Source organism: Lissotriton vulgaris, chromosome 2_1 (assembly GCF_964263255.1).
Source record: "Lissotriton vulgaris chromosome 2_1, aLisVul1.2, whole genome shotgun sequence".
Lineage (NCBI taxonomy): Eukaryota > Metazoa > Chordata > Amphibia > Caudata > Salamandridae > Lissotriton > Lissotriton vulgaris.
This window is the reverse complement of record NC_141687.1, coordinates 367,203,672-367,229,907: the sequence shown is the minus strand read 5'-3', so window position 1 is coordinate 367,229,907 and position 26,236 is coordinate 367,203,672. Positions and strand designations below refer to the sequence as shown.

The 26,236-nt window shown below is 45.6% G+C and overlaps 1 protein-coding gene across 1 annotated transcript in view; it reads left to right on the top strand.

Annotated features, from left to right (window-relative positions):
• The window catches only part of LOC147730364 (solute carrier family 13 member 2-like), a 423,239-nt gene extending 397,926 nt beyond the window's left edge, over positions 1 to 25,313 (top strand). Inside the window, exon 12 of the mRNA XM_086955168.1 lies at positions 24,591 to 25,313. Within this exon, the coding sequence (XP_086811294.1) occupies positions 24,591 to 24,719 (129 nt within the window). The 3' untranslated portion in view covers positions 24,720 to 25,313. The remainder of the gene's footprint in view (positions 1 to 24,590) is intronic.
• Positions 25,314 to 26,236: the final 923 nt, after the last annotated feature.

The following is a 26,236-nucleotide window of genomic DNA, read 5'->3' as shown; positions in this document are numbered from 1 at the left end:
CCAGTGCTAATGCCGGCCCTGATGGTCAGCTCCGATATCGACCAGACCTGTTGAGATGGGAAAAAGAGAAAGACAGAAGGAGAAATAAGGTTTGCCTCTGGCAGCATTTCACCGACATACCTCTGCACTTTTCTGTTTGTGCTCAACAATTGGGAAAAAACTATGTTTTTGCACTTCAGAGATGAAAACTTAACAAATGCACAAAGAAATCACTTGAAACCTATTCTAGAATAGAGTTGTCTAAACTAATCCTTATACGACTACAATAGCAAACAAAGGCGAAATTGTCATGGTTACAGAAGGACATAGTGGATTCTGCTCAAACTCTTTATTCTGGGAGCAGCACATGGTGATCTTAAAATCAGCAAACATGAACAAATGGACAGAATAGTTCTCTGTGAAAAGTGGGAAATCCTGTGAGAGGAGCAGGCTAGCACAAGCTCCTTCACAAGCCCGCAGTCACAAACACTCACTGAGACTGAGAGAAAGAGACACTCCCACCCAGTACCTCTCAAACCCCCAGGACGACCCTCAGCATTAACTAGCTGGCCTCAGCTCAATATGCGACCGCCCATTAAGTATCTGTAAGGGCAGACAATTCAGCAGAAGCAGAGATTCATGTAGGTGTCAGACAGCGCAGCACCCAAGATGGCTGCGCTGCGTAGAATGACAGGGAGAGAGCAGTACAGTGCCATTTTTACATAGAAATAGCTCTCTCCTGCCCTCTCCCTAGCGCCTGCACTAATTTTGGCTGCCGAGTGCCACGCATACACCTTAGAGCCGTAGCATTAGGGTGTGTGTGTGAGTCTACTAAAGGTTTTGAACAGGAAGGTTCCCCTTCCTGTACAAAATACCATGCTTAGACAAGTGAAAACGGTTTTCTTTATTTTATGTGAGTGCTGCACAGTGCAGCACACATGCAAAGTAGGAAAAACATGGAAAAATGAGAACATTTCTCAGTTTAATGCCTGCTTTACACCTGCATACATTTTGGCGCTGAACCTTATCAACTGATGTTTGAGAATAGGGTTTAGCATCAAAAAGCATGGGTGGTAGCACAGATATGCCCCGGTACCACCATGTAAAGCCCCCTAGACGAAAAGTAATGCAAAGCAGCGTTTTGCACTCCTTTGCGTTGCTTTTCCGTACAAACCAATGCAAAATGACAAATAGCATTGGTTTGTGAATCCCAAAAACGGTTTTGCGTTGGTTAAGCATTACAAAAGTAAGGCCAATTTGACGCTAAAACTTTGAGAATCTGAGCCGGAGAGTGCTAGTCACCTTAGATTGAAGGGCCCGAGCAGTAACAGAAACTTTGCAGGCCTCTGGGATCCCTCATAGACTGCCACTCAAACTACCTCAGAGGAGCTTAGTGACAATAGAAAAGTTGCAAGCTTCAGCATCGCCTACTGCCACTGGCCCCAAGTTTAAACCATGGTCACTAGAAGGGTAGTGAATCCCAGCAGATGCAGGTTACATCACTGTACACTGGAAGGAGCCTTTAGGCAACACAGAAATTTTAAGCCTCAGTCCCGCTCACCCTACACAGTTTGGAGGCCAAGCCCAGATACTTGAAAAGGCAGCCATGAGGCATACCAATGCCCAGACATGAGACCGGGATATGATCCAACAAGCAGGGAGGAAATGGTACGCCAGCACATAGCAGAGAGTCTCACACATCACCCCTTGGTTTGGAAGACATTGCCAAAAAATTGAAACCAAAGAGAAGTGAGGACGTGGACCGGACCCATCATGGTCTTAGCATTCGGCAGGTCACCTGCCACTTTGTTGTCCCCATGATGGGGATGGAACTGGTCGAGAGGACCAGAAAGGAGGGAAATGGGAATTTTGAGTTTAACTAGGTCACATGGTGCCTGGGGGGAGGTGAATGCACCTCATATAATAAGGACTGGATGAGGAAGGATTACTGATTAAATAAAAATGAAATTGCTAGAGAGTAATCCTGCAATTACCACTCCAATTCTTGTCATAGTCCTGGTAAGGAGGGTATTAAGCTACTTAGAGCACCTCGAGCAAGACACAAATAGAGGGACTGCAGTAGAAATATAGTTTCTGCAACACAAAAAACAACATCATGCAAATCTAATTGACTCAAAAGACATCATGGCAGCCTTGCAAGATTAGTTAGGGCTCACATCAAGTTCAAACTAAAATATAATCCTGTTAGGAAACACACCCAGTAAACACATCTACACTCATCAAAAGAGCTTCTAGACTACTGCTGACAGGAACCTAGACCTGGTGCCCATGTTGCTAAATATAGGTCAGATCCACCATGTTGTCTGATCTGATCAAAATAACCTTCCCAAATAGGAATGGGGAAACATTTAGGAAGCTTTCCAGATTCCAGACACGTGTTGCCAATTCAGAAAATCCACAGACCACAAACTTAGACCAAAGACACTGCATCAAAGACATTGTACATATTGGTCTCCCTAAAACATTCCAATCGAAAGATGCTGGCAACGGTTGTGAGAACCATTATGACAGGGCACCATGGACCCACTTACTGGAATAGTTTGAATGGTTCCAGCCCATAGAGTAGGTACTCGACAAATAAGATGGGTCTGTATTCTCCTCAAGTTGCCCCAGGAAGTCAGAGAAAGAACGTTCAGGAAATCGAGAACCATTTACTTCAGGTACTTCCTTGCCAGGGGACCACAAGCACACAAACATAATTTCCCCCTAAGTCTACAGCCATTGTCTGGCTGGTGCCATTTTGGAAGCCAGAGTGAAAAAAATACTTAAAAAGAATTTTACAGCACAAAAGCAGCAGCAGGAACCCATTCCCATATGTATTATATTCTGTCCCTTAGAACCATGGTAGCAGACACAGTGTAGGAACTAACTTGGTAAGACTTTTATTCCATCCAAAGGACTGGAAAATAGCGCACACTACCTGAGGATTTCTCCCTGGTTAACACAGGGAAGGAGCTTGAATCAGGTATGGATGTATTCATATGGCATGGAGAAATCCAACTAGAGTTAACAGGATGTTTGTGAAAGACACAACTAAATGTGGGAGCCTTGAACTGTAAGTAATGCAAACTTTAGGAATCATCGATGCTGGAGATAGATCAGAAGATCTTTACCAACCTCATTACAACAATGAGGTTTTACTAGGAAGGAAGTTTACAGTGGTTTTAGATATCAGAAAACAATTGGCAAAAACTTCCTTTCACAATGCCTTATATAAAACTAAAACAACCCTTCCCTTCTGGATCAAGGCAATGACGCCCTCCTGCAGAGACTTGTGCCTCACATAATTCTGAGGCAGGGAAGTGAGAATCACCCCTGAATTTAACGGAATCCAAAGTGATATAAAAGCATAACCAGAAGAGGATCCTCAGCCCTGCCGCTGTACCTGGTTTGTTGAGATATCATTAGAGGAAGAGGATTTGTCACCAGGATACCTCCAGGCATCAGGTGGAGGCCCAGGCATTAAGGCACCAATAACATTGCATTGTACACCCTCTTCCTAGCCAGTACATCAGTGTGAGGGCCAAACAACCCTTAACCCAAAAAGCTACCTCGCCCACCATCACCTAACTTATCTTTAAGTATTGACCTTCACAAATATCGACCTGTAGGCTAGCATGGGAGGGTCGAACTAAAAGCGCCACCTTCGTCCTCACACACTGGAACCTGTTTATAAACTTTAGCATGCCCTCTCCAGTAGATGGATTAGTTTACTGTCAAATCATAGAATGAATTAGAATATATAGATTTTTCTATCTTCTACCATAACCACCTGTTGACTGAATTTCCCCCAACAGCACTATTGTATATGCTATATGCATGTTTATCTCCTTTCATTGGGTCCCTCCTTGCTTTCTCCTCTATGGAATATCTGCTTGCACATTGTTGTAGAGGTGGGTCCTTTCAGAAGAACAGGCTTAGACGTACTCAGTTGATTAAGAGTTGTTTATTGAGGACCACAGTTACATAGAGACCCCATCCAGCAGAGAGCTGAGTACAACTGACTACAAAAGTTTAAACTGCGCCAGGCGACCAATACCACGTTCCAAATTCAAGAAGCTGTGGCTGGCAGGGAGGAATGTTGAGAACACCACATCACCCACCCCCTTCACAAACAAAACAGCAAATAAGCTTTTGCCAGACAATAAACAAATAGCACGTAGGACCTGAAAGAAACAAAACATGTTAAAAAACAAACCAAAGTGCATGAAATTGATCAAGAAACACATTCTTGTAAGCGTCGAGGGACAGGCTTTAAGTGTAACGGTCTAGACACCCTTTCCAAAGTCTCAGGCTCCTGAATTGCTAAGCGTGTACTAGGAGGCATACTGGTGGCACCCAGAGATGACAAGGGGCGAAATTTTGCCACCCTACTAAGATTCCAAACCTTGTGATCACTTGTCTTTATGACATTTTTAAACACTTTGATAGCCTGAAAAGGTTTGCTAAATTTGAATTTCCTCCAGTTCTCCTTGGAGACTTACTTTTGACCCAGTCTCCACCATTGACTACTGTACTCTTGACAGCCCTTTTTTCATCATCATACTGAACCTTCCATTCAATCATAATATCTCTCTCTCTTTCTCTCCAACCATCCATGCTGCCCACATTGTCACTCACTAAGGTCCTCTTGTCACACACCCACGAGGGAACAATCTCAACATTCGCCGTTCTACCTTTGAACAAGCGAAAAGGAGCCACACCAGTGGATGAATGGGGTGTGAACCGATACTCCCTGACTTTTTTTCTCACAGCTACCTCCCAATTATCACCACAGGACCTTGCCTGTTGTACGGCCTCTTTTAAAACCTTGATGAACCTTTCCACAACACTGTTGGTTTGAGAATAATACAAAGAAGCTCTCTTGTGCTTAATCCCCCTTAAGGACAGAAATTCTTGCATTGCTCTTTAAGTAAATTGAACACCATCATCTGACAAAAGAGTTTGTGGGAAACCTTCACACTCAAAAATGTCATCTAAAAACTCAATCACCACAACAGACCACAACAGACTCTGTTCATCCTCAGGCCACCGTGAAAACAAGTCCATGCATACAATGGCGTAACAGTCATGAGATTTAAGCCTCACCAGCCCAAAAATGTCTAGTGAAATATCAGACCATGGACCAGCCGATTGATCCCTAATGATCATGGGTTAAGTAACTTGTCACAACTTGTCACAATTTGCCCACTCAGCACATTCACAAACAAGCCTCTCAACAATAACGTCCATGGTGGGCCACCAGTACGCCTCTCTGATTCTCTCCTTGATCTTGGAAATGCCCATGTGTGAGGCATAAGCATTTCTGGCCAACTTATCCCTCAAAGCAAGTGGCGGAACAAGCTTACTACCATGCAATAGGAGTTCTTCCACTACAGCCAAATCTTCTTTGACATGCCAAAAATCCCAGAGCATCTCATTACAGTCCTTCATCACACACCAACCCCCTTTCACCATGGCAATGACTTTTTGTAAAACATCATCTCCCACAAGATGTTCCCTCCATTCAATTTCTGTTAGTACACCCTCACTGATCAAACAAACATTCACATCTTCTTCTAAGTACTCCCCTCCAAACCATTCAACATCATCAACAGTGTCATCATCTCCACTTCCAAGTCTCGGAAGACAGTCAGCAAGAACATTATTGACCCAAGGTAAGTACGTCAAACTCTTGCAGAGCTACCACCCATTTGCGAATGCAATCGGAAACAAAATCAATATCAAATGACAAAATGGGGGGAGGTAGAGGTAAAAGCTAGGTCCACCCTCCAAAAACAGTAGTAGACCTGAAAAAAACAAAGTATCTGGTAGAGAACCTAGCCAGAGGTGTGATTTCTTCACTCAAAATGAGGTTGAGAATCTACAGGAAAGAAACATTTTTCTTTCTTGAGTCCCCTCACTCACCGGGGTTTCCCCACAGTGACATGCTTCATCATAGGGGCCATCTCAGTCCTCTACGGAATGAGGCGTGCTACGACTTGCGGAATTACGTAAGAGCACTGTTGTGAGAACTATGTGTAGGGCAGGAAGTGGAGTGGAGTGGATAAGAGTGAGTTTAAAAATACCTAGCTAGTGGGCGAAATAATTTTATTCTTGCTCCTAGTTGGTATAAGCTAAAAACAGGGTACAATACTGGAAAACCTAGCTATAATGGGTTAGGTGTACCTAATATCAGTCAACATGTTTCGAGCATTCCCCAGAGCTCTTCGTCAGGACTACACAGGGACCAGCCCTGTGTATGCCACTCCTAACTAACCTTAATGCAATGCATTTATCTGCACGAAGAGTGAGACCCGCATTTTCCAATTTCTTCAAGACAGACCTCAGCCTCATATCATGTTGTTCAAGATTGACCCTAAAAATGAGTACACCATCCTGATACATTTTGACACGCTGAAGACCTCCAAGAATGCTTTCCATCACTCTTTGAAAAACAGAGGCAGCCGAAATTAGGCCAAAAGGCATCCTTAGAAACTTAAATGTCCCAAAGGGTGTCACGAAGGTTGTGAGGTCTTGAGAAGTAGAGTGAAGCTTAACCTGGTGGTAAGCAGAGGTTAAATACAAATAAGAAAAATGCCTTGCCCCTTTAAGAGAGCACAACATCTCAGTGATGTTGGGTAAAGGGTACTGGTCAACAACCACTACTCTGTTGAGCTCTCTCAGGTCCACCCAGAGTTGGGCTTTACCATTAGCCTTCCGAGCCATCACAACCAGAGAGACCCACTCAGTTGCCTCAAATTCTTGAATGATGCCCTTCTAGAGTAGGTTGTCCAATTCACATTTAATGCTCTCCCTTACTAAAAGAGGCACATTCCAAAACTTTGCGACTTTTTGAACAACATTTTTCTTCAGGATTATGCATAGTTTTTAAAGCAAGCTAGATGACTTCCAAAAACAGCGGGAAACACCATGATCCAAGCTTGAGCGGGACGGTCAACCACAATCACGGGTGGCAACTCTTTTAAGCAGACTCGGGAGGGTTTTCATTAGCATGAAGAAACACATGAAGATCCCTTTGACGAAACCATTTAATGAGCAAATCGCCTTTCATTGAAACATAGATCTTCCCTTTGAAATCAATTGTTCCCCAAAAGTAACCTAACAAGTCTATAGTCACCCGACCATACCCTTTGGGTCTGATGTCTGGTTTTGAAAGAGAAACCTTGCCTAGTAAATTGCTCTCATAAAAGGTCTTTGGCACCAACGTAATTTTGGCTCCAGAGTCAGGTGCGTCATTAACTAGTACAAGTTCATAAGGACCATTAGATGTATCCCCAGAAACTTGGCAAATAACAATTTCTTCTACATCTTCCTCAAAAAGATCCACCTTCCTGACTTTCTGTTTGACCTTTCCAGATCTACACTTGGTAATGACCTCTCTTGCCACAAATATTGCATATGACTTTCCAACCTGGACAGTGTTTGAAATTAGCCGGGTGACCAGAGTCACCCCACCTAAAGCACTTTCCTTGGAAACCCTTCTGAGAAGTCGATTTTTGAGGCAAATACATTTTGTGTTGAACAGCTTTGTCTACCACCACCTTCACTTCAGAACTCTCTTTCTTTTCATTTGAAGAGTCCTCCTTTATAACATCAACACATGCTTTTGAATGTTCATCATTCTTAGCTTTGGTTATAACTTCTTGAAGAGTTCGATTGTCCTTTTGCCATAAAACATCCCTAGTTTTGTCCCGTACACAACCCAACATAAACTGATTCCTCAAGCGTTCTTCCAACGCAGCACCAAAGTTACAAGTTGAGGCCAATTTGCCGAAAATCATTATATATTGCTGAACCGACTCTTCTGGCCTCTGCATCCTTCTTCCAAAATGATAACGCTCAAGAACAGTACTTTTTTAGGGTGATAGTGTCAGTGTAGCTTTTTTAATCAGATCTCATACTCATTGAGCGAAGCAGAGTCCCTATCTGAGAGTTCAGGGAGGTGTTCAAATACTTCTTGGCCCTCAGAGCCTAAACAGCATGAGAAGTGAAGTTTTCCTCTCTGCACTTAAAGAAGTCCCACAGACACGAGCATACTGAGCAAATACCTTTTTCCGTTTTGGCCAGGGAATAGGGGGATCAACTAGTGAAGTTAAAAAAATAACGGGGTGCATTTTTGAAGTGAATGTAAATGAAACTTTCAATAATAATAAAAGTACCAGTGAGTTTGTCAGAAATTAAGCAGGTAAGAAATAGACAATTTGCACCTACCGTGTGCCTTTACACCGAGAATACACACGTAAAATAACAAGCTACGAGCATGAGATGTAATCATTTTTTAAGAAAGAACATTAAAATTATTCTCACCTCATGCTATGCACAGGTGCAGAATAATGCCCGGTTACTCACCGGTAATAACCATTACTCCGAGTCCTGGTCTCCCCGTCCCATTCCTGAGCCCTTCCCTCCCTGGTTTGGGGTGTCTGTGGGTGATTGTATGTGTTTCGTTCTGTTGTCTTTGGTATTTTCAGGATGATTCTTCCGGCACTTCCCCATTTGTAGGCACGTGATGGTTACGTTATCCTAGGGGGAAGTGCCAACAGCTCAGCTAGGTAGGGGTTCTGTAGAGCAGACTAGCTGCTCACTTCATCAGGAATGGGACGAGGAGACAGGACGAGTAGGTAATGTAACATTTCTTGTAAAAACGATGAAGCTGTGTGCATCAGAGTGTAGGAAACTGATGAGCTGCAGGTTTAAAGTAAACTTAAGAGATACTCAGCTGTGCACGTCAGCGTGTAATGTTGACAAACAGCAGTGAAGTAAAAAAAATACTTAAAAGACAAAAAGCTGTGCACATCAGCGCTTAACTTTGTGCAATCCACCGATGAATAACAATAGGTTAGGCAGCAATGGACAATGGTCGCGTCCTAGAATCAAGTCTCCCTCAAGATGGTGACTTTGCGTGAAGACGTATACGTGACTAACAACACGACAGGAGAAGTCAGGCAGAAACTGAAGATGGCTGCAGGTAAAGTGTAAGATAAAAAGGTGGCTGCCTGTCAGCTGGACTACATACTTCTTGATGGAAGTCACAGAGTATATGCAGAGGGTCAGGCAGCGTCAGGCAGCAATGGGAGGCACTTGAAGGAAAAAAGGCCCAATGAGGGAACACAACGAACGCCCCACCCATGGAAGTTCAGAAACAAGAATGAACACGCATCAAACTCTCAGCAGACCGGAAAATGTACATAAAGTGCTCCTAACGCCTTGCATGGCATGTGCTCGAAGAGCGCTCCTAGAACTGGAAGCATGCTGAAAATGGAAACACCGCAGACATCAGAGAAGTAGCTGAGGCTCACCGGTAGTGGCAATCTGTAAATTGAAAGCTTCATTCTTCTTATGGATGTTTCTCTGTTGGGGACTCTTATGAGGTAAACCTGTGTGTGTCCCATGCATAGGTAAATCATCGCCAAAATGTAGAGGTGGATCATTTCCGAAGAACAGGCTTAGACATACTCTGTTGATTAGGAGTCCTTTATTGAGGACCACAGTTACACCCATCCAGCAAAGCACTGAGTACAACTGACTATAAAAGTTTGAACAGCGCCAGGCAACCAATACCGCATTCCAAATTCTAGAAGCTGTGCCTGGCAGGGAGGAATGTTGAGAACACCACAATTGTGTCTGTGAATGCTGTCTTCGGAAGACCCTCTGAGTTATTCGCTGTTGCTAGATGTGATGCATTAATTTCAGAAAATCACTAAAATTGTGCAAAAACGGGTACCTCCATAGTATGTGTCTGTGAAAGCATCACTTTTCCACTACTGAGGCCAATATTGTTGCCTGAAAGGTGTGACTGACACTGCCTGTTTGGCAGAGGCCTTCAAACCAGCATATTATGTAGTTAATAGCAGCTGTAGATGTTTTACCATGATTTCCAGCCAAGCCAGACAACCCTCCTACACTGACGGAATGGATGGTGTAAGCTATGTAATTGTCAGAATGGAAAGTGAAGGGAGCCACTGCATGAGAACTCCTCATTGAGGACTCAAGTCTACCATTAATGGGAATGAAAGGAGGAGAGTTCTCTGTAACAACAGCAGCACAACCAGCAAGACTGGGAAGTGTTGTTTGGAACAAGGTTTAGGATTGTGCACAAGATTTACTGTTAATCAGTGCTAGTGTGCTAGGGTTGCAGCAAGTGCCTTTGTTGGATATTTGCAGAACTACAATGTTGGAGTTCGGCACTCAATCCCTGCGACGTCAGGATGAACCCGGATCCACGCCGCCAGCGGTTCAAGCGCCAGCGCAAACAGGAGAGGAGACAACGGACATCCTTGTCTGGTGCCTCTGCGTAACGCGAAAGAGGCAGACACTCTGCCATTGACAGTAACATTAGCTAACGGGGCAGAATAAAGGAGCCGGACCCAGCCGATGTAGGCGGGTCCGAGCCCGAACTTGGCGAGCACGGCCCACAAATAATTCCACTCCAGGGAGTCGAAAGCCATGGTGGCGTCGAGCGATGCAATTACCGCCGGTTCAGTAAGCAGGTGCGCCCGCGCCATGACTGCATGGAGCCTGCGAAGATTAAGGGCCGTGTTGCGATGTGGTATGAATCCAGACTGATCCGGGTGAACCAGATCAGAGATCACCTCCACCAGCCGGTTGGCTAACAGCTTAGCTAGAATTTTGGGCTCGGCGTTCAGCAGGGAAATGGGCCTATAGGAGCGGCATAGGTCACGTGGCTTCCCCTCCTTGTGTATAACGACTATGGTGGCAAGTCGTTGATCAAGAGGGAGCTCACCGGCCTCGCGGGCTTCAAGGAACATATCCAGGAGGGGCGCGGCCACCGTATCGGCCTTAAGCTTGTAAAGTTCAACAGGAATGCCGTTGGGCCCCGGCGCTTTGCCGGAGCGCAACGACGGGATCGCCTGTGCCACCTCATCGACCGCTATATCGCGGTCCATATCCTCCCGCTCGACATCCGATAGACAGGGGAGCTCGACGACCTCCAAAAAGGAAGTCGAAGCAGACTCCGGTAGGGGGGACACGGACGTATAAACCGTCTCAAAGTATTCCGCAAACGATCCAACAATGGCGGCCGGGTCCGTCATGACCAGGCCATCTTCGCCCAGTATCTCTGGAACCACGCGGGAGGCGAGTTCTCTCCTATCCAGCCACGCCAGAAGTTTGCCGGCCTTGTCCCCGGAGTCATATATCCTGCCTTGCTGCTCCCTGCTCACCGCCTTCGCCGCGTCAGTGGCGCTGGCCCTAAGTTCCGTTTGTTTCAGGGAAAGGGCATGGAGCAGGTCCGGAGTCGGCCCCAAAGCCAGCTGAGAGTTCAAGTCCGAGATTTCAGACTCCAACCGCACCACGTCCTCGTCCCGTCGCCTACGCGCTTCCGCAATCAAAGAGAAGGCCTCGCCGCGGAGTACAGTTTTAAAGGCCTCCCAAAGGGAGACCGCCGAATCAACCGAGCCTGAGTTCTCGACAAAATACCTTTCTATAGATTTAGCCAGGAGATCCCGGGTCTTCGGATTACGAAAATACAAGGGGTTAATAGGTGCCACCCTCGACGTCGCGCTAATATGAAAATCAAAGGACACCCAAACTGGGGAGTGGTCCGAAATGCCCCTGGCCATCAGGCAGGCGGTAGAAACCGACTGTGCTTGGGCCGCGGGGGTTAGGACATAATCAATACGAGAAAGGCTACCGTGGGCACCCGAATGAAAAGTATACTGTCGCAGGGCGGGGTGTAGTAGGCGCCAGCAGTCAATCAGCCCCATAGAGCCAAGAAAGTCCGGGAGCCAAGATTGTGAAGCACGTAGGTCTCTGGATGGGAAGCGATCCAAGTCACCCGATACCACCGAGTTAAAGCCCCCCCCCCAGGATCACCAGGCCATCAGGGAGATTCAAAACGGCGCTACCCAGGTCTTGAAAAGTAGTCGCCTGTAGCCCCGGGGGGACATAGACCGAAACCAAAACCAGGGTGCGACCCTCCCATTTACCCACCACCGCCACATATCGGCCTCTCTCGTCAACAAGGGTAGACTCCACCTCCAGTGGAAGGGACATGCGCATCATGATGCCCACCCCCCTAGAGCCCGTAGAGAACCCGGAATGGGCCATCATCTTAAACCCTCTCCTGTTCAATGCTTTACACGTATTTCCTACAAGATGGGTTTCCTGCAGGAGAACAACATCAGGCGAACAACGTTTAAGCATTTGCAATACAACACCCCGTTTTATTCGATCCCCCAACCCGTTCACGTTCCAACTCAACAAGTTAAGAGATTTACCCCCCATCGTCTTGGACGCTCCACCCCATCGGCCCCACCCGCAATGGTGCCCGCAAAGCAAATACAGCAGAATAATGAAACCTCAGCCAAAACAAAGAAGAAATCAGTAAAGAGAACAAATAGAACACTCCCCAACTACCCTCCACCCTGCACCCCTGCATTAGACTAATAGCCACCCCAACTAGCAGTGTGCCTGTCGCCCCTTAAACTAATCTACAAGAAGTCCCCCAGAGGAGAAAAGAGACATCCTATCCCCCCCGTCACCCTCCATATGAATAGCAAAGATTGTCAAAATAAAGCAACAGTTTCCAGAGTCGGTGCCATTCGCAGCTGCCCCCCCCCCAGTAAAAGTCAGGAGTCTATTCGTTCATTCCTGGGAACCTGATCCTCCAGTGGCCTCCTCCGTCTGGTCTGCCGGGTCGGTCCGTTGCTGGGGTAGGGTATCAAGCCAGTTCCCAGCCGCATCCGGAAAGTCTAAAAACAAAGTTCGATGACCGTGTTCAACACGAAGTTTAGCAGGGTAGAGCATCGAGTAGCGCAACCCCATCTCTCTGAGTCTCCTCTTTACCCCAACAAAGCTCTGGCGACGTTTCTGAACCACCTGGGTAAAGTCTGAAAAGAAGTTTACGTCCGAGTTCTGGAAGCGCAGCGGGCCAGCGGTCCTCGATGCCTGTAAAATGGCGTCACGGTCCCTAAAATTGAACAGTCTCGCAATGATGGGGCGAGGGGAAGCGCCCGACTTCGGCGGGCCGCCCGGTATTCTGTGGGCCCTCTCCACCGAAAAAAACTTGCTCAAACCTCCCGGTGCTAGATTCTTGACTACCAGTTCCTCAACAAAGAGTTCAGCTGAGTCCTCCTCGGCTTTTTCGGGCACTCCAGTGATGCGAACGTTCTGGCGTCGCGCACGGCCCTCGAACTCATCCAGCCGGCGTGCCAGCAGTCCGTTAGCCGTCTTCAAGTCGCGAACCTCGGTCTGCATGTCAGACATATCATTGACTAGGCTCGATGTTTTAAGGTCTAGTGACTTCACCCGGTCATTAGTCTTACCAAGGTCCGTTCTGATAAGATTCAGCTCAATCTTCAGGGTGTCCACCTTGCCAGCCAGCGCCTCGTGAAGAGTGTGCATCTCGTTCTTCACCCCAGCAATCGCACCCATCACGTCCCGAAGCGTGATTTCAGAATCCTCGGGGAACTCGTCACCTATCGGGTCCTTAGTACGGCCCCCCAGTCCCGGCGAACCCTTAGAGTGGGAAAATCGTTCCGGAATGGTGGATTGAGACTGGTTCGGCCTCCTATTGACTCTCGGAGGCTTGCCTTTGTCCGAGTCCCCCTTACCCGCCATGTTGGCACACCGGGGCAAAGTAGTCCAGAGGGGTGAAGAAGGTGTGAAGTGCGCACACAATCGGAACGAGAAGGTCCCGAAGGCCACCAAAGGAGGCCTCAGCTCACAGCGTAGAATCCAGTCGCACCAGCCGGGTCAAGGAAGCTTAGACAGATCGGTCCGCGGAGGGCCGCCACTGCACCCCTCGATGTCTGCCAGTGACGCAGGCGGGGCCGCCAATGTACCGACGAGCTAACTAAGTCCAGGAATGTCGGATTTTCATTCTGAAAGCGGGCGCCGCATCAGCCCCGGCTCAGCAATAGATACCCACTACTGTGGGACAAGATGGGTGGCAGGATCTTTGCGGAGGATCGGGAGGTCTTCGGAGCTCCGAGCTCACGCGGCCATCTTGGTGGCCCGCGAAGCTCCTCCCCCCTAGGAGATCACTCTTGGTCCCAATTCTTCTACTAAATAAGCCAGGGAAGTGAGATCTAAGTTGAAGTGTGTTGAACTCAAGGCTGAGCCCTGGGGGACACCTGTATCCGCTTCCTGTTGACTGGCCAAGCAGGGACGCTCCCAAACTTATTGGCTTCTGTCTGCTAAAAATGACAATAGTCAGTCCAACACCTGCCCTGCCACTCCAATGGCCTGTAGACGGTCTAACAGCTGCATATGGAGTATCGTATCAAAAGCCACTGATGGCCATCATGATCAATACAGCCACTCCCTCCCATCCAATAATCCTTTAATATATTCTGGTACCTCAACCAGTGCGGATTCTGTACTTTAAGAGGCTCTAAAGACTGATTGACTTGGGTGAAGTAACTTGCTTAGTTCCAAGAAGTTTGACAGCTGTATATTCACCTGCTTTGCTAGAATTTTAGATAAGTCTGGTAGCAAGGAGATAGGCCTGTAGTTGGCCAAGATAAGGGGATCCGCTCCTGGCTTTTTTGTGAGTGCAAGAATCATCGCCTGCTTTCATGCTCTAAGGACAGTAGCTGTCCTTCGTTGGAGTATTCAAAATCGAGTTAGCCACCCAATTGAGGATGTCTGCCTCCGAAGCCAACAGTTTAGGGGGGCACAGGTCTTCAGGGGAACCTGATTTGATGGCTTTAATAGCCCTCAAAGAGTAGTCCAATGGGATTGTTTCAAAGGTGCTCAGCTTTGTCCTAGCCGTTGAGTTCTTCCTTATGAGAGAACAAAATGGCACCAGATGGTGGCATTGCCCAACCTAAAAATACTCTTTTGAGGGCTTTAGGAAGTAGTGTTTTATGTTGGTTGTCCTGTTCTTCCATTGTACTTACTAAATCTGGGGATCTTCTATTTGCCGTTTTGCCGTTTTGGGAACCAGAGCCTGAACCAGCCCTTGCTTCAGTGCGGGGATAACGTCGGACTCCAACCAGCTCCTTGCCGGACCCGCTGCGCGGGTCCCGCTACGCGGGTCCCGCTACGTTGTTTGCCTGTGTGCGGGAACCGCAGGGCTGCGAGCTGACCCGCAGGGACTCGATCTACCAGGAGTCCCTGCGTGAGGTCGAGACCCGCAACACCTGGGTCGCTCTCCCTGCCTGCCCCGCCCTCGCCTCAGCAGATAAGGACCTGCTGCAACCGTCAACGCTGGGATCTTCTGTTTGCCGTTTTGCCCTTTCGGGAGCCAGAGACTGTACCAGCCCTTGCTTCAGTGCGGGGATAACGTCGGACTCCAACCAGCTCCTTGCCGGAGCCGCTGCGCGGGTCTCGCTACGTTGTTTGCCTGTGTGCGGGAACCGCAGGGCTGGGAGCAGACCCGCAGGGACTCGATCTACTAGGAGTCCCTGCGTGAGGTCGAGACCCGCAACACCTGGGTCTCCCTGCCTGCCCCGCCCCTCGCCTTACCTCGCCTTTATTACTGTATCACAGCACCGCTGCGCGGGAACGCCCGGGGCGAAGCCCGGGCAAAGGGCGGGCCGTCTAAGGCCGTCCAAGGTCGATCAAGGATGGGACGGGCTATCCCCCTAACGTTTACTTTTCGGTAAGAGTCAACTTCTCCCTTTGCCATTTGCTAGAAATTTACCAGCGATCCACGCAGTACGGGACATTGCGCATTGTCCCTTGTTCACTCTGTTTTACATATCTGAACATATACCCTTGTCTAATCATGTCCACGGACTCTGGAAAATCCAGGAACATAACCGTTAATACATCAAAGGGGCCAGTAACAGGGACCATTGATCAATTTCTTAAACGGGTAACGATTGTCTTAGAAAAAGAAATTGCGGACACCGAAAAACGCTTATCCATGGACTTGCTAACTGGCAAGCGTTCCTCACTAGGATTGATTGGGAAAGCTAGTTCACCTAATGTGATAGTCTCAGATTCACCGACTTCCACCATTCCCCCTATTGACATCGATTCTCTCACCCCCTTAGGAATCGAGGTGAGCGAGGGAACAAACCAGATAATCAGCAATGAACCTGTGCCAACCCCTGAAATCCTCCTAGTTAGCCCCAATATATCTAGACTATCTAGTTCCCCTAAATTACCTGTTCCTTCTCCACCACTTTTAGAGCAAACAAATAATCATCCGAAGAAAAGAAAGAGACAACCTTCCCCCTCATTTTTAAATACAATTACTATTCTGAACACAACCCCCCCACCCACATTGCCCCCCAAGCCAAGCATGGCGCACACAATAAACAACACGACAGGATTACTCCGTGAAATGGAGGCTGAACTTCTCTCCAGAATAGAGGTATTAGTGAAGGCACTTATGCTTCCTCTTCTGGAGAGAACGAGACTAATAAGCACACATTTAGAGAAGTTGGGCAAGCAAATAGAAGATAATACTATGGCCATCACTAAACTATCACCACAATTCTATAAACACCCTACGCAAAATCCTATTGGCCCTAACGTCTTACCACCGGAACAACCATCGACCAGTGGTGCACCCCTGAAACACGGAACCAGGCAAGGGAAAAAAGCAGTGGCTAAATCTTCAAAAGAAACTACCAACAATGAAAATCCCAAACCACCCAATAACACTCAGGTAAAAGATGGGGCTAAAGTAATTGAAAGGGGAAAAAACACAGTAGAGAATATCCTGTAGAAAGAAATCCCCCCTTACCAAACACTAATCCTAACCCTCCTACGAATAACATACCAAGTAGAGAGTTGGGCGAGCAGTCAACACAGCGCCCAAAAAGATCTAGACGCAGGATAGTTGATTTACCCCCTGAATCAGCCCCATATACAATTGTTATGGCAGGTGTACCAGAACTAGCAGAAGGGGTCAGAGAGAACTATCATGCCCTAAAAAATAAAACAATCTATTGGTTGAAGCTGAATAGACCCCTCCCTGCACATGTCAATGGAGAAATCCTGTCAGTAAGGCGTGCTGTTTGGGTGGGCTCAAGACCGAAAGACAAAAGGGGGGACGTGATAATTATTAACTTCAAGTATCATAGGGCGGTGAGAACTATAGGAGACTGGTATGAAGCCATAGGAGGAGATAATATTTCCACTCACTATGTTAGCTACTTCTACCCACGAGAACTGATAAACAACCCTAAACACTATCAAATTAGAAGGCAGCGCCCAGAGTGGAGAGAAGTAGGCTATCAATCTACCCAGAATCATTTCTTTAACCAACCTCCGCAACCACTTTATCCTCAGACACATTGGAGTAACTCGAATAATAACTATCAACCATCATTCCCAGATTTTAATATACCAACATTTAACCCAAGTCAAAAGTCAAGTCAAAATGTTTTATTTGTTTCGGTACTCAACTGAGGACCACAAATATTATATAAAAACAGTTTACAAGAAAAGAAATTCATTACATATTAATATAATGTTAAAAAAGATTTTAAAAATGTATAGAAATTGTAACATACAAATTCATTAGGTGGTTGTTTGCACACAGATAACAATTCTTTTACTAATGAAATTCTACATTTACGGTATATGGGATCAAGATATCTTGACCGTGCTGTTACTACATTTGAGTTAGGGCATGCAAATAAAAGGTGCTCGATGTTCTGATCACCCCCTTGACAAAGAGTACATAATGGGGATCCACCTGGTGTCCATCTTGATGTAAGAGTTAACACTGGTAAAATACCTAATCGCAGCATTGTAATTGCCCTCCTTGCACCGTGTGTGAGGGAAAACCCTATGTATGTCTGTACATGCTTGTACTCCAATGTCTCAACGTAGAGTTTATACAAAGATAATTTGCTACAGTGTGCAAAGTCGAGTTTGAAACTCAGTTTAGGAGTAAAACATTTTAAGAAAAGTTTCAGTTGCGAGGCTGACCAGGTGAGCAAAATATCCGTACTGATTTTAGCAATTTGGAATACCACGGTCATATTCTTGAAGAATATTTGCTTTGAAGCATCTAGTTCAAAAGTCTCGATCTTTAGCAGGGATCGTAGTGATCCTTCTTTTGCGTGAAGGAAATTGTAAGCCCACCTGATAACATTGGCAACAGCTGTAGCATAGGAACTTGCAATTGAGAATTCAAGTCTTAGAGCTTGGACCGGTGTAGATTCTGAGACCTTCAAGACTTTTTTCAAAATATTTAACCCCTTTTCAACGCTGTGTGGTCTAGAAGGAATAGATTGACTTGACAGTAATCTCCCCTCGTTGCAAGAACCCACCATGACAAAAGAAGATACCCCTCTGGGTGACACTATCCCAGACATTTTACCTGAAATTTGTAGCACTGAAGGACAAACTCAGTTGATTCAACTGAATCGACCAGGTCCGAGGGAGGGGGAAATTCCACCAGGCGGAGTAAAACAAGTATTGCACCCACTTCAACTCATAAGGAACATAACTTAGACTTGGAGGCACTTGTGAGAAACAAGGAAAATAGGATAAACGAAAGACAGGTCCCTGCCAGGAGAGTAGAAAGAATCCAAATAATGTTTTGGAATGTTGCGGGTCTCCGAGAAATAATTTTGGATGGAAGTATCCAAGAGTTTGTTAAAGAATGTCAAGTCTTGGCCCTTCAGGAGACCTGGCTCACGAAAGAAATGCACCTGACAGGGTAAAAAAATGAATTCTCGCCAGGAATTGTAGGAACTCATGGGAGAGCCAAAGGTGGGTTGATAACTTATATATCAAACATTATACTAGGCCTGGTGGTTACTGCACTCAGTCTAGAACCGTACTACCAAATCTTAAGATTGGCTTTTAAGACAAAGAGGACTATTCTTCTCGTTAATCTATATGATAACCTAGCGGAAAATGAGAGAATCAAAATACTGGGGGCTCTTCGTAAGAAACTGATTAGTGGCATGAAACTAACACAAGGGCTGGAACCCCCACGTATCGTATAGGGAGGCGATTTTAACCATCATCCCTGTGAAAAGCTTAACAGCAAAGTTTGTGGGATGGGGTGTGAAACAGAAGAGCAAATAACCCACTTTAGCCATTCAGTGGTGGGAGATTTCTTAAACGAAACTATATCCAACTTGGACCTAGTTATATTAAATCAAATAAACCCTTTATCTGGGAAATTGGACCCCACCTACCTCGGAAGGGGAAGTGAAACTCCTTTCGATTACATTCTTACCACAGCGACCCTCGTAAATAGGACTACGAATTTTAGAGTTAAAATTAACACATTGAGCGATCACTCAGCTTTAGCCTTTGATCTAACCTTGGAACAAGGACAGCCATCAGCCCAGACTATAATGTCTACCCTCGCCCAGAATATTATACAGCTCACAAAAACAAATGGCTACACCTTGGGGTGGGGGAAGATTGATCCAAATGAGTTGACAAATAAGGTTGTAACTGCAGCACAACCTGCAATAATGAAGTGTTTAGACACTGAGGCAAGCGAAGAGGAAGTTTTATTCCATTTCAAGGTAGTCTTAGGAAAAGTAAATGAATGCCTTACTATGAATCAGAAAGGGACCACAGAAAGGAAAAAAGGTTGATTTAACCATGACTGCACAGCCGCCCACAAAAAGTTAAAGAGAGCACTAACAAAAACAATAAGAGACCAAGAGGAGGTTAGGAACCTAAGAAAAAACTATAGGCTTGCGTGCAGTGCGAAAAGTAGAGCTAAAAAAAGCACTATGGGATCAGCTGCATGAAAGCTCACTAAATAAAGACAGCGATCTATTTTGGAAGGTGGTAAAAGCACATTTCGTGACGGACATGGAAGATCGTCCAAGTATAGAAGTAGCTATCGAGGGACAAACCTGGGTAAATCGCTTTGCAAAGATCTTTGGTCAATCCCCAGTAGTAGCCCCCACAGAGAGAAACAATAGCCCAAATCAGGATAACCCATTTCCAATCCCATTGGCAGTCGAACTACATGAGGTAATAACTGCAGTTAATGCCAGCAAGAGTGGAAAAGCCCCTGGCCCGGATGGGGTACCAGTCCACTTTTTCAAATTTAAATTAGATCTGTGGGCCCCATCATAACAAGGGTGTTTGACGCAACAATGAAGTGTGGCTTACTCACATCCTGGACCCAATCAATACTGGTACCCATTTTTAAGAAGGGAAATAGAGAGGAGGTGACTTGCTATCGTCCGATTTCCCTCCTGGACTCACTGGGGAAAGTACTAAGTAGAGTAGTTCTCCAGCGTTTACAGGAGTGGGCGGACGATACCGGGACCCTCTCGGATATCCAGTATGGCTTCCGAGAGGGCCTCGGAACAACGGAACAAGCCCTGAACTTGGCCCTGCTGATGGGAAAATATGTGTCGGCGAAGCGCGAGAAGTTCTACATGGTATATGTCGACCTTTCCGCAGCTTTCGACTGCGTTTCCCACGCAAAATTATGGTCGGTGCTGACCAACATGGGAATAGATAAGGTTCTTGTGACTTTTCTCAGAGAACTCTACTCTAACGCCTCCTCCAGGGTGCGTTTTGGAGTTCGGGGCGAACTGTCGGAATAATTTTCCGAAGAACGCGGGGTCAGGCAGGGGTGCATTCTTGCCCCCTTCCTCTTCTCCCTTTATACCAACGGCCTTGAGGTAGAGATGTTGAGGGGGGGCCTGGACTTGCCCCGTGTGAAAGATCGACTGGTGCCCGCGCTCTTGTATGCGGATGACGCGGTGATCATAGCACGCACCCCACGTGAGCTACAAAAATCCCTGAACAGCTACGCAAAATTCATGAGCGACCTAGACCTTCATATAAACATAAAAAAAACCTATGTTATGGTAGCTTGCCAAGTTAGGAAACACGGAAAAAGCATCTTCCTCAATAATGAAAAATTAGAATCCACCCCCCAATATCCCTATTTGGGAATTATGATAGATGAGAAGCTCAACTGGAGAGCGGCCATAGAAGCGCGTAAACATCAACTTTTGCGCTCTATTGCCGCCCTTATGAAATTCGCACAGAAATTAGGGAAAAAACCTCCGGCGGAACTACTTCAGATCTACAGAGCCAAGTGCCATTCCATTGCACTTTACGGGGCGGGCCTGTGGGGCCATAAAAACACGAAATCCCTCCAGGTAGCAGAGAACACCTTCACAGGATTTTTACTGGCAGTCCCAAAAAGAGTTTCCACCTTTGCTTGTCACGCAGAATTGGGATTGCCACACATTGAGGACTTGGCCAAAATTGAACCCGTACTCCTTTGGCGCCGAATATGGGTGTCAACAAAAAACACTCTCACCAACGATATTATTACGGACTGTATGACCCTAGACTGTGTTGAAAAAATAGACTGGCTAACATACGTAAAAAAACTTCTCACTGACTTAGGAATGGCTGAGTATTATCACAACCCTGAAACCATTGCTGAAATTCCAAAAAAAGAACTAAAGGCAAAGGCGCTGAGCCATTTCGAAGAGTTACGTATTACTGTGGAGATTAAGAAGCCATCTGTACAGCACTCCCTAGCGGTCATGACCACCCTGGAAACGGAACCATACTTAACCTACGTTGATTCGCAGTTTGAACGATTCTTATTAGCGAGATTTAGGCTGAACATTTTCCATAGGGTTGTTGCATTTCCTAATAGAAACAGCTGGGAAGAAAGTTTAATGGCCTGCCCATGTGATTAACTATCTGTACAGTCAACAATTCGTACCGTACTGTTCTGCAAATTTTATTCCGCACACCGCAAACTTTGGCTAACCCCCTTGCTCCGAACCCTAGACCTCAGAAAGTGTCGTCCTGCTATGCTGTGGCTGCAATTTTTAAGTTCTGAATATGTATGTAAAGTTGTAAGCACTTTCCTAAAATATATTTTTAAACACAGGTTAAATCTTCAAAATAATAATCTCCAACCTTCTTGATAAAGTAACGGTGATATAAATCTTAAATGAACTGAATATGTATTAGTAATGTTAAAATGTATGAAATGTATGAATGCTTTTATGGTTTTTCTTGTAAAAATGAAACCGAATAAAGATTTTACTTACTTACTTACTAAATCTGCCAAAAAATATTCTCAAGAAAAAAAAAAAAGTGCAGAATTTTACTGACACTTCTCAAGTCATCTAATGCCTGGACTGGGGACTCTCAGGGCATCTTCCAGAACAAGACAACTTTCTTATTCAAACATATATTGCAGTGTTTCCTCAGGTGCACACTTTCACTCTGTTCACCCAGCCCGTCTAAATGAACCCAGAATGTAAAACGTGTAACCTAGCTGAATGCTGCTGGAAAAGACCACTTTGACTCAACCTCCTACCTACTTCACGTCAGTTGCGTATGTGTTTAAGTTCCCAGCTTCCCTGGCCGAATTATCTCTGCTGCAAGGATGGACAGGCTTATAAGGCAATCAGGCAGTGCCCGATTGGCTTGTCAGACAGGTCAGTGTGAGGACTGTTTTTTGGCTGTTTGTGGGTCTGTTTTATGGTCTGCTGGGCCCAGTTTTTACTGTTGATTTCCGTGGTGTTAAAACTACATTACATGCAGCAATCTCAAATCCATGCAGTCTTTCATATCTTGCAAAACAAGCATACAACGGGCCCGATGTAGGTGGCCAATACCGGTCGGAAACGGCCGAATTCGGCCGTTTCCGACCGGTATTTGGCCTTTTGAGATGTAGGGGACCTTTTTTTGTCCGATTCGGTATTTTACCAATTCGGTAAAATTACCGAATTTGAAAAATACTGAATCGGTAAGTTTACCGAGTTTTAAAATTCGGGATGTAGGTGGGACTACTTTCAGTCCAACAGGCCCTTCAGATTCGGTATTTTAACACCCAATCCAATTGGGTGTTAAAATACCGAATCCAGGTGTGCATGCACATGTGTGCATGCACACCTATGCCATGTGACAGACAGACATGCCCTTAGGGCATGTCTGTGTGCCACATGGCACACAAGCCAGTATTGGGGGGGCTAGAGGGTGTCAAAGTGACACCCCCTGCACCCTTGCAGAAATCGGTAATTACCGAATCGGTAAATACCGATTCGTTAATGCACATTGATTCCTATGGGCTTCAAGGCCCATAGGAATCAATGGGGGGTACCGATTCGGTATTTACAGAATCGGTAAATACCGAATCTTACAGATTCGGTATTTACCGATTCTGAAACACCCACATCTCCCCCCTCCAATTTACCACTTCTTAAATACCGAATCGGTATGATTCGGTATTTAAGAAGTGGTAAATTGGAGTTTACCTACATCGGGCCCAACATGTCTTTACTACTTCAAACCTGCCCTAATTTGCAAACATGGGCCCACTTTTATTTACCTGCCTAATTCACTATTTGGGGGCCAATTTTATTTTGGTGCCAGGGCCTATTTTCTGTCTCAGTTGGACCCTGCCGTACTGTAATGGGATTCAGCCCTATAGTGGTTTCATTTGCAGCACTGAAGGTTTGGTGAGCGCACACCATGTTTAAAGTACCTACTATGCAAAGGGTTTCATTTAAAGAAAACAAACTCCCAAACCGGAAGTTTATTTTCTCTGAATAAAAAACAAATGGCTTCAGCAAATGAGGGATATATTTACAAGCCCCTAAGGCCACAGGACTGTTACTTTTTCTGACGCTTCCAGTGAAGTTACACCCTACACCATATTCAAAAGGTGGTGATAAGCCACTTAACGTGGCTCAACGCCACCTTGCAACTATGGCCTTTTATACCGCAGTTTGCTGCGGCAAAGGGACGGATGATGGGTCAATACCTTTTGACGCTGCCCCAGATTTACAAGGCTGGAGGAGGCCCTAAAAATCAGGGCAAGGTAATACGTGGTCTTAGATATGGTGATAGAGGGAAAAATTATTTATTTGTCCTTGTTTTTTTCTCTTTCTATGTGTGTTGCAGAATGCAGCACATATAGAAATACCCAATTGCCATTATCAATTGTTTATGTGCAGGAAGGGGTACCTTCACGCACATGAATAATTGCACCTTCAGCTAGGGTGTCTGTGCTACACACCAGCACTAGGGGAAATGCAGGGGTGCACCGTATTTTTGTAAATATGGCACATTCCAGCGTTTTTAAAATGTTGGAGGAGGCATTGCAAATTTGCCGTAGAACAGCGCTCAGGCATTTTCTTGTAAATATCCCCCAGCGTTTTCTCCCTGTGTGTGGGAGTCATTTAACATTTTCCATCCCTGTTTGGCAGACAATGGCAGGGAAAATGGGTGACTGTCATCCCATTGCCAACAGGGTGGGGCGACCGCCACTATGACCCCGCAGTCTTTTGGTGGACAGACCGCTGTGTCAGGGGTTACCATCAACAGAGCCAGCAGAGGCTTCACCTACAATAAGACTCTAGAGCTTGGGAACCACATAAGTGGCTTGGCAGAAGGGCTGACCTTTTTACAGCGTTCTTGGATGTGGAAACAAGAATTGGTGCAAAAGTGACTACTGGTAAGTAATATGAACATTTTACGCCTTTAAATACTTTAAAATTACCTAGTATTTGAAAGGCACAAACGCCATTTACCATTATTATAAAGAGCTTTGCTTTGTGTAAACTGATTAACGGGTATGTTATACATCACCCTGTAGACAGCATTGCTGCTTGATGGCAACTATTAGCTCATTGTCTCTTAGAATCTATCTTGTCTAACTCAAACCTCTTTGCTCTGTGTACCCCCAGGCGAAGACCGGCTTCCTGCTGAACATCCTTGGAGTACTCACAATCACTCTTTCTATCAACACCTGGACCTACTCCATGTTTAACTTGGGGACTTTTCCATCTTGGGCAAATACCACAAGCGGCCCTTAACCCTGACAGAGATGCCAGCATTACGACTCTCTGTGGGTGACTGAACTGAACTGGCACAGGGACTTGAGCCTCAGAGACTACCAACGTGGCACCAGTGGCTGTCTACACCATAACATGGCCAGACAGCGGCATCACGTCAAAGGACAGACACCTCTCAGAATCCTACAGAATGTGGAGGCCCTGACCACAGAAACCATTGCAGTGTTTTGCCTGACAACCATAGGTGGAAGATGTGCTCTTGTTTCTCTGGTAGACAACTGTGAAGTTGATACAGCCCTACTTCTTTAGTGAGTGCAGGGGTGGCATCAAAGCAAAATTCAGAAATCCATGCAGGGTCCACCCTAGGGAACTCTTTGTCCAACCATCTATGATAATTGTGCCAATACATACAGGTCAGGAAAGCAGTAAAAAACCTGGTTTAGATGAACTGATATCGCACTCTACCTACCACCTGCTCTTTCGCCTATCAGTGTATAGTTTTTTTTTCGGTGTATCATACCAAGGAAATGAGATGAGGTTTTGTGATGTATATTACTATAATAATTAAGAATAAATGGATGAGTAGAGAGTTGAAGCCCTACTCACCAAACCGTTTGTTATGTGTCCCAAAACTGTACAATCAAGACCAGATATAAATATCTCGCTATCAATAGAGTAAGTAGTTTTGTACAACAGAAGTCTAATCGCACTCGTGAAACTGCATCTCCATGTATATATTATTATTTGGGTTACATTATGTATTTATGTAAGTCTGCCAATGCAGCTGTGCAAGCATTGTTGCTGGCAGGAAGGGAGGGGGCACATAGGGCACAGGAGAGCTGCAGAAGTCATGCCATTGCTCAGGGCTGTGGACATTTGTCAAAAATCGACTTGGCCAATGGACGAAATGTTACAGAAATCTACATGTCCTTGGAATATATTTACTTGCTCCACCTATTCCATAAATCAATAAGGTACCTAAAGGCAGACTGTAGACTAGTAATTCACTACATTTCTTGAAGCATATTTGTCATAGACTGTGTTGAATATGAACCTGTAGGACAGAAGGGTGTTCTTCATCCTAGCGCCAACTCTTAGCTGTCCAAAAATACTCACATGCGAACATGATCTGACAAACGTGTGGATGGAAATACCTGCACTTCTTGGCAAAACTTATGAACTATTTATCAGGCAGCCAAAATCGCCCTGCATGTGCTGTGGTTCACTGAGGCAGTATCCACAAGTACAAATACACACGAGGCAGATGTAGTAAAGCAGTCTACACAGGAAGATGGTCCAAGTAGATTTATTCATAGGAAGAACAGCTTAACAACCACAGGTGGCAAGAAATGTCTTCATCATCGGTCCAGTAGTAACAGTGAGATATCAAGGGAAAACATTCTAAGTTACTAACACTCTACTGAGTTACATAGGAAAGTTCCAGATGACATCAGGTCATGGAATACCACACACCTCCCCCCCTTTAAAAAAACCAAAAAAAAACAACAACAAAAACAAAAACCTTAACAGAAACAAGA